The sequence below is a fragment of the Anopheles stephensi genome, unplaced genomic scaffold (genome assembly GCF_013141755.1).
Source record: "Anopheles stephensi strain Indian unplaced genomic scaffold, UCI_ANSTEP_V1.0 ucontig49, whole genome shotgun sequence".
Classification (NCBI taxonomy): domain Eukaryota; kingdom Metazoa; phylum Arthropoda; class Insecta; order Diptera; family Culicidae; genus Anopheles; species Anopheles stephensi.
This window is the reverse complement of record NW_023405415.1, coordinates 24,536-33,267: the sequence shown is the minus strand read 5'-3', so window position 1 is coordinate 33,267 and position 8,732 is coordinate 24,536. Positions and strand designations below refer to the sequence as shown.

The 8,732-nt window shown below is 47.6% G+C and overlaps 2 protein-coding genes across 3 annotated transcripts; one reads left to right on the top strand and one right to left on the bottom strand.

Moving 5' to 3' along the window:
- Positions 1–1,749: 1,749 nt before the first annotated feature.
- Positions 1,750–4,406, top strand: LOC118517090 (angiotensin-converting enzyme-like). The gene is made up of 5 exons (XM_036062943.1): positions 1,750–2,085; positions 2,159–3,544; positions 3,617–3,900; positions 3,969–4,119; positions 4,180–4,406. Exons 1-5 carry the CDS (start codon positions 2,005–2,007, stop codon positions 4,333–4,335), a joined length of 2,058 nt encoding a protein of 685 aa, XP_035918836.1. The 5' UTR covers positions 1,750–2,004; the 3' UTR covers positions 4,336–4,406.
- A 71-nt stretch (positions 4,407–4,477) lies between these two features.
- Positions 4,478–8,533, bottom strand: LOC118517091 (endoplasmic reticulum junction formation protein lunapark-B-like). 2 transcript variants are annotated; one of them, XM_036062944.1, is made up of 6 exons: positions 8,401–8,533; positions 7,726–7,850; positions 6,568–6,797; positions 5,899–6,494; positions 5,583–5,837; positions 4,478–5,456 (listed from the first exon to the last, which is right to left on the bottom strand). In XM_036062944.1, the coding sequence occupies exons 2-6, from the start codon at positions 7,750–7,752 to the stop codon at positions 5,230–5,232; spliced, it is 1,335 nt and encodes a 444-aa protein (XP_035918837.1). In that variant the 5' UTR covers positions 7,753–7,850; positions 8,401–8,533; the 3' UTR covers positions 4,478–5,229. The 2 variants fall into 2 exon arrangements, with proteins under 2 accessions (XP_035918837.1, XP_035918838.1); XM_036062945.1 differs by lacking the exon at positions 8,401–8,533 and adding an exon at positions 8,076–8,278.
- Between the last annotated feature and the right edge of the window lie 199 nt (positions 8,534–8,732).

Sequence of the window (8,732 nt, the reverse complement as noted above, 5' to 3'; positions counted from 1 at the left end):
ATGATTAACCCGATGTAATTGGCCAAATATTTGTGGTGATGTGTGGGGGGGGGGGGGGGGGGGGGCTGATGTGTAATAGAAGAAGTCGTTTTTTTTTGGATCTTTGTTTCTCCGTTGTAAACACAGCGGTGAGGAACGATTGAGCTCTCCCGTTACGGGCGTTACGGCAATACCGTAACAGTAGTGGGTTTTGATGCTTTAGAGTGGTGCTATTTGAGAAAGTTAATTGGAGGTGAAAGGTTATTTTGCACGGAGTTATTTTGCAATTTCATCTGGTAAAAAAGGAGCAAAAAGACTGCACCTCGATTTATAATCAACTCTATTTTACTGGCTTCACGAGCTTCATATAAATATAGAGATCGGAGTCTGAAATTTCCAAAGAAAAAATAATTTATAAAAGGAATTAAAAACGAATGAATAAACAAAAATAAATGGTAAAGTTAGCAAGAAGTTCACAGACGTTTGAGAAGCTATAACGTTTATAGCACCGATCGCGTCAGAACCAATATTCCACTGAGAGCTGCTGTCTCTCACCGACTATGAGTACTCGCTACGACTACTGCTCAACTACGAGTGTTAATTCCCATTACCTGACATGGTTTCCCTTTAAAGGCAGTTGCCTGAAATGCGACGTTACCCTTAGATCACAGCACCGGAAAGCGAAATAAATACCCCAGCACCATTAGGCGAAGGCGGTGAAGCGTTCCGAATGACACAAAAATGATAACTTATGAGGTCAATAGCGTAAGATGTCACCAGCCAGATAGTTGGTGCGTGCCACGGTGGAAGCCGCAAGCGCAAACCGACCTCTAATTGATCCATTGTTCGCGACGGAGATTATCGGGACGTGGTATGGCGGATAGCTGCGGATAAAGGTGGAGGAAGCACGATTAGAGTCCGTCTCCTTCTCGTCCGACGATGTCTAATGTCATATCGCAGTACAATGCCATTTTTTGCGAGGTTTTTTATAGTCAAATCTCAACATTAAATTTATTCTAACTTTATTGTTCTGCCTTTAATGGGTTGAAGAAAAGATTAGTTTGCCAGGCAGGACTCCAGTAAACACTTTTACTTCGCAAATGTTTTCTTGAAGTTGAACGGCTTGTTGTTGTAAGTCCCCATGTTCCAGAGGGCCAATTCTAACCACACTGTTACCGTTTAGTTAAAATTGCGTTTTCTGGTGTGGAACCACGCGAAAAGCCCGACACCAACTGTACGCTGGCTGTACTTTGTGCGGAGAGACACAGTTATTGGGGAGGTGTAGCAGCAAGTTCTATTCTTTTAACAGTTGGTGTCTTAAGACAAATAAATATTGAAACAACCAACCTTTTACGTGAAAATGCGCACGCGGAACTCGCTTAGGCAAATTTGGTAGGCAATGACTAATCTCCGGCTGACATAGAAAGACAGTTTTCTTTTTCGGGGGAAGGAAAAACGGTTCCACAGGCCACACCGGGATCGGTGTAGGCACGATCGTACGCATCAGCTGGCTTTTCTCTGTGTGTGCACACAAGATCTATCTTGCTTTCGCCCAGTACGGTACCGTCACGGTGTGTAGCTTCCGAAACAATCATCTACGTTGTAATCAAATGTGCCTCATCGTAAGAAGTTTTTGCCCTTTGCTGCCCTTCCTGTTCTCCCACCGCCCGGGGGGGAAATCCAGGAAGTGGCCTCCAGCCAGGGGTTGTGTGTGCGGGGGGGTAATCACGAGAGAATCACTTCTACTAGCTGTAAAGCTTACGACTTACCGCTTGACGACGTGATTCTGTGGCCACCAGTATTGTGATGGAATTGGGCGATCGCGGTAGTGCAGCACAACGCGCTCTAGTGCAGGCTTAGGTTTGGGAGGGTCCTCTTCACAACTTCGAAGCAGTGGTGCATTTGTAAGAAATAGAGAAAAAGAGAATATTTCGGTGCTCAATATAAGGTGTGGAGTGATACGTTTGAAGGGTGCTCTTACTCAGTGATGCGTCGTGCTTGTGCTGGAAGATCGCTTTAAGCATCATGGTGCGTGTTTGGTTCTGTTGGACACTGCTTGGAGCGTTGTTCGTGAGCGGTCAGATCAGTGATCTTCGTTATACTGAGGTACACAGGAATTGAATCAAAGGCACCAGAGATCTTTGTTTATAAAGAATTCCTATCCCTCCGCATTTTCCAGACGAGCAATGATAACCTATCGGAGGCGATCCAGTTTTTGCGTGAGTTTGATCGTGAAGCAGCGGAAATGTGTAACCGTGTAGCGAACGCGGAATGGCGCTTCTCGACCAACGGCACCGAATATAACAAGCGTCGTATGCGCGAACAGCAAAACCTAGCCTCGAAGCTGGAGTGTATCAGTTGGCGCCGAGCAGTGTCGTTCGATTCGTCACGCATCGCCGACACCAGCATACGGCGTCAGCTGGGCCGGATTGTGCAGCAGGGCCGCTGCGGGCTGGGTGATGGTAAATATGCGGAACTGCAGCATGTGCTGATGCTGCTGAAAGACAACTACAACGGTGCCAAAGTGTGTCCCTTTCGACGCACCGCATCGGAGGCTACCGATTTGGGGGCCTTCTCGTCCGCGGCTGGTGGATATCCGAGCTCGAACTACGTGTCAGCCTTCACGGGGTACTGTGATCTGAAGATTAGTCCCGATTTGACGCGCATCATGGAGACGAGCCGATCGGAACCGGAGCTCCGGTACTACTGGGTAGCGTGGCGGGAAAAGACGGGTCCTCCGGTGAAGAACACCTTCATGCGGTATCTGAACCTAGCGAACCAGGCAGCGGAACAGCACGGGTTTCACGATGCCGGCGAACAGATGCGATCGGTGTACGAGGATGGCGACTTTTTCTTCACCGTGAATGATCTCTGGGGTCAGCTGCAGCCGCTGTACAAGCAGCTGTTTACGTTCGTAAGGAAGGGTCTGATTCGTCACTATGGAGAGCACGTGGTCCGACGCGACGGTCCACTGCCGGCCCATCTTCTCGGTAACATGTGGGCACAGAATTGGCGCCATACGATCGACATCGTTAAGCCGGGACCACCCGAAACGCCCGACGTGTCGGGGGAGATGGTTCGGCAAGGTTACACTCCGATGAAGATATTTCAAACGGCGGAAGAATTCTTCACCTCCATTGGACTGTCCCCGATGGCGCCGGAGTTCTGGCGCAACTCCGTGCTTCAGAAATCGCCCGACGGTCAGCAGTGCAGTGCGTCTGCATGGGATTTTTGCAATAAGGTGGACTTTCGCATCAAACAGTGCACGCAGGTGACGTTGGAAGATTTCATCGGGGCGCACCACGAGATGACTCACATCCAGTACTACATGCAGTACGCGAGTCAGCCATTCCTGTATCGCGAGGGTCCCAATCCTGCGTTTCACGAAGCTCTCGCCAACGCTATTACGTTGAGCGTTGGTGGTCCGGCTCATCTGCAGAAGATCGGGCTACTGAATAGTCCGGTGACGGTGGCGAACGGCAACTCGATTGTTAACATCGAGTATCTGCTAAACTTGGCGCTGGACAAGCTACCGTTTATGGCATTCAGCTTGGCGCTGGAAAAGGTTTGAAGGAAACCGTTGTTCTCTTGCATTTGATGATTCTTACAAAAAATTGCTCTTCACACTCTTTTACAGTGGCGTTGGTACGTCTTCGAGAAGGGCCCAGTCGGGATGAATGCACGCTGGTGGGAGTTGCGGCTTCGCTACCAAGGAGTCATCCCTCCGACAGGCCGAGGCTTCGAACATTTTGATGCCGGCGCAAAGTACCATGTAATATCCGATCAGGATTACATCAAATACTTTGTGGCCACCGTGCTTCAGTTTCAGATTTACTCCGAACTGTGCCAGGCGGCACAACATTACGGTCCGCTGCATACGTGTGACATCTACCGGTCGCGTGAAGCTGGACGAATACTAAGGTACTGTTGAGGGTTCTTTGGTGTATGCCGCATGCTTACGTGGTGTCTTTTCTTGCCGTTTCGAGCAGCGACGTCATGCAGCAAGGAGCATCCTTATCGTCGGCACAGCTGATCAAGCTGCTAACGCGTGGCAAAACATCCCGCCTGTCCGTTGATCCTCTGTTGGAGTTTTTCCGACCGCTCGAAGCATGGCTTGAGGCACAAAATCGTGACGAACAGGCAAGTCGGGAATCAGGATAATAAACGTAACTACGTACTAATGGACGCCTTTAACCGTAGATCATAGGCTGGAGCTCAACGATGGAAGATGTCGCGCTGTTTCAGCCTCTGCTGGGAAGAAATACCGGACAGGCCGCCGGGAAGAAAACGCCAAACCTCGCATTACTGATCCCGCTGCTTGGATGTACGGTTACGGCGATTAGTTTTACATATTAGCACGGTAACATGACGTGTCACTAATGCTTGTTGTGATTGATTGTAGAATAAATTGTAAATAATATCTCTCAGATGAAGATGCGCCATTTTTTCCTCTTTCTTATGCCTTTTTGGGCGACTCCACAGGTAGTGCCGGACAAAATTCATGTTATTTCTTTCTTTTTTTATTGCAAGGCCTTACGCTAAGTACTAAAATTACAACAAGAGCGTTCAAAGATCAACAAACGAGTCCTTTTTCCTAGTAATTTAACTAGCAATTTTACCTACAGTTCCCGCACACACACACGCACACTCTCTCACACGTGCACTGACTGGCCACATTTTTGCGCTTTTCCAAGAAACAAAAAGGAACAGAAAGAAAATGCTGTAAATATTGATTCAAATTCACAATTACTACCACACTTCCGCTAGGTTAGGCACGTTCTATCGCGTTGGCAAAGAGTTTCACTTACACAATTGTTACCGAATATACCGCTACTTTCACTCATCAATGATCACACCCGATCGGTTGCGCCTTTTTGTTTTCGCTCCAAAGATACATTTTATGTTTTGTTTTTGACTAGTGAAACTTCCTCTACCTTGGGTGCTTGGTGGTGCAGTGCTGTTCCTAAATGCAGGACTGTACACGACGGTCCCAGTCAACCTGTCGCCTGTTGCTTCTTTCTTTCTTTTGTAATGGAAAAGCTAGCTTATTGTGAAATCTAATCTCAGTGTTGGCAGACTGCAGCGAGCAATCGTTGTCGGGCTAGCGGCAGTCCGGAAAAAAATGCAGAGAACGATGTTTTGATATAGATTTTTAAAAGAGGTGAAACATTTAGATCAATAGGTGTAGAAAAACAAGGTAAACAAAACAACACCGCAACAATTTGATCCGCGAGAGTGGTAAAAATCAGTTCAGTCCACTTTTTTCGACCCCACGGTTTCCGGTCTACTTGGCACTTCGGTACTGTCGGGGTTGCTGAGCGTCGCCGGCGTCCCTGTGGTGTCGTCGTCGTCGTCGTCGTTTGGTGTCGATGCTTCACTACCACCAGCAGCATCACTGACGTCGGGCGATTTTTCCGCTTCACTGTTGGCAATGTTGCGCAGCATTTCTCCTTCCTTAACCTCCTGCTCTGGTTCGACTGCAAGCAAAAGAGTATCGATAAGTAAAATAAAGGTATGGTGCTCCTTGTCTTGGTCCTTCTTCATGTCTACGGTAACGCTGGTTCTGATCTGGACCGTCACACCGTTCATAATAATGTACTCACATGGTTCTTCCTCTCCGACGCCCGGGCTTCGTGGTTCGCCCGATTGAGACGACCCGGCCGAGGAGCGTACCTCCTCCCCATCTTCATCCCCTTCCGATTCGGAGCTTGTGTCAGGCTTCTGGGAAAGCCTGTCAAGCTGATTCTGTTCGTAGGGGAGCAGCGGAGCAACGGGGCGCTGCTTTTTCGCCGGATTCAATGCATTACAAAACGCACACCGGAAAGCAGTGTACTCGTATTCTTCCTTTAGAACCATTCCTGTAGAATGTACAAATCTGATCAATAATCTGACGTATGTCTAGTGGCAAAAGAGCCTTACCGTTGTGCATGCAACATTCGGCGCAAATCATGGCAAACCGATTGGTCGGTCCGTCGCCCACCAAATAATCGACCATCTTCTCCAGCACGCCCTTCTCGCTTTGGTTGATGATCGGGAACGGAGTTCTTCGGTAGACTGCATTATTTACACGCGCACCGTACATGGGGCTCTGTTGACGGTACTGCGGCGGTGGCCCCCTTATCATTAACCCGGGTGCCGTGTGTGGTGTGAGCATGGGACCGGTTGGTCGCATCTGCGGTGTCATCGGTGTCGCCGGACGTACCGCTACCGAGGGAGGAGATATCTGCTGCCGTTGGGGCACGTTTGGTGTCGGCATGCGGGGAGCCGGTTGACCGACGGGCATCGGTTTTGGGGCACGGAGCGGCGTAAGCGATGCGCTAAACGCTTGCGTCTGAATGCGGTGCGACTTGTCACCGAATTTGTCCAATATTTCTACCGCCACCTTGTACGTTTCCTTCTCCATCACATTCTCCAGGATCTTCTTTTTGTCGGTGCGCAGATCCTTCAGCTTGTTCGCGTTCAAGCGTAGCTTTCGTTCGTAATGCCATGCTAGTACCCGTTTTAGGACGAAAATGCTACAAAGGAGGAACGGCAGAAAATGGCGTTAGAATTTTAAGGAAATTGGGTGCGATTGCGATTGTTACTTACAGTATAGGACAGATGAGCAGTGGAACGGAGTAGACGATCCGTTCGTTCCACGTTGGCGGGAAGAAGATAAAGTAAAAGATCAACGATCCCACTATGTACAGCACGATCGAGGTAACGAGAAACCGGCCAACGAAACGTTTCCGCCGTTCCTGGGTGCTGATTGTGTAGGCTTCGAGGCTTTTGATTTTTTCCTCCAGTTCTTCCAATTTCTGGAAAGTGCTTTTCTCTTTCTAAACCGCAAGAGCGAAGCAAAGATAAATTAAAAACGATAGGTAAAAGTTGTTGGCTAGTTGGGTGGCGTTTTAAAAGAGCTGCACATGGTTCGGTGAGCACGAGAAGGCGCGACGACGGCGCTGGACAATCATTAGTGCACCTCCATTCGGCGAGCGGGGGTAACACATTGCAGTTCCAATCTTGCCTCGTTTTGCTTCCTATTTTGCCGTGCTTTGTCTGCACCGTTTTGGGGTCGGTTGGTTGGTATCGCGTGAACGTTGCAGGCCAATTGACTGACGGCATTGAATATTTATAACGAGCGTCTTAACGCTGAAAGCACCTCGGAACCCACACCATCACTGCGTTTACGTTCTCCAAAATTGTTGAACTATTTCATTTTCTGATCACTTTTCCTTTTCGGTTTGTTTTGTTTGGTCGCTATGTTTCGCAAATTAATTAACGCAAACAGTCCGGTGCCCTTTTCTCCGTCGTGCAACGGTCCGGGCTTTATCATCGGCATTTGATTAGCTAAGTAGAGTGACCTTTGCCATTAATTTTACGTAACGTGTGTGTGTGTCTGTACTTTTTGTGCAGTCGAAAGCTGAATTGTAGCTACGTTCCGGAACATGGTCTTTGCCGTCTGTTGGCGGTTGTAAACTAATAGTTGCATATAAAAGTGAAAACTCCTATTAAATACGAATGGCAATAAACAAAACAATTCCGGCGACGAGGCGCTTTTCGCTTCCGATTATCAATTCCGCCTATCGTAGGGATTGTAATCACTAAATCGGATTAACCCCAGCGCGCTGTCGGTCGTTGCTTATCGCGAACCTTTTCCTCCGATACCGCCAAACCGCGTGCGTCATCGTTACCCCGGTAAGCCACCACCGATGCACCTGCAGTTTTCTCTCGCTCAAAGGTTATTGGCGTGAAGCAAGTACCTACCCGAAATCTGGATATAATAACCCCCATCGTGCAATTGGCAGGGAAAGTAAGGCCGGTATGACGGACGCGTTGACTTCACCGCTCTACTGTTGATGCAAATACGTTCCGCGTCCTCTGTTCACGCTCTGTAACGATGGAAAGGTTCCAAAAACCAAAATAAAAAAATGGTTAGGTAAAGTTTACAAGGACAACGTTCATATAAATCATAGCGAGGCCTTCAAGTGTATCGGGAATGCTAAATTTAAAATCCATGAAATGTTCATCAGGCCGTTCGTCCGATTTTTGTGTTGTCTGCTCTGCTTCTACCAAGCTATTGAACACTCGGCCAAAAATAGATTAAAAAGGTTCACCACTTGTACCACGCAACCAACGCTTGAACTTCTTCGATTCTTTGTGCAACAGATAGGCGCCAGGATAGGATGTGGACGACAGCACCGTAAACACGGCCGGTGCTTGGTCTGGTCGGTCGGTAAGCAAATGATCTCAATTAAAAGTCCTTCATCACCACCTTCGCTAGGCGTCACTGAACTTTCTTTCGTCAATGGCAAGCCGATTTGCAAGGGATGACGCGCTCACTTTCTTCAACTTTCTTCAATACTTCTCACAAATTCACGAACATTTTACAATGACTCCTTTGCAAATATACAAGCTGTGTGCTAACGTGGAGTGCATTACCTGGTCAACAGTGTAGTTTACGCGATTTAACGTGGCTCGAACTATTTTCGCTCCTCTCGTGGATGTTTTGATTTTTTTAAGCAGACGCAAAGTCAGTTACGAGCAAGCAAGTTCGTATGGGGCATTTATTTTCAAGATAATTTGACATCGTTTCGTTGGACGCACACAAGAGTAATTGAATAATAGCACACAAATTAAGAAAAGGAATGGTGTTTGGTGCTTAAAAATAAGATTTTGTTTAAATTTGACTTTTATTTCTGATGAAAGTGTTGCAAATAAGTTGAAAGAGAATTTGTATTTTTTTTAAATTAAATTGTTGTCGAGAATCGTGA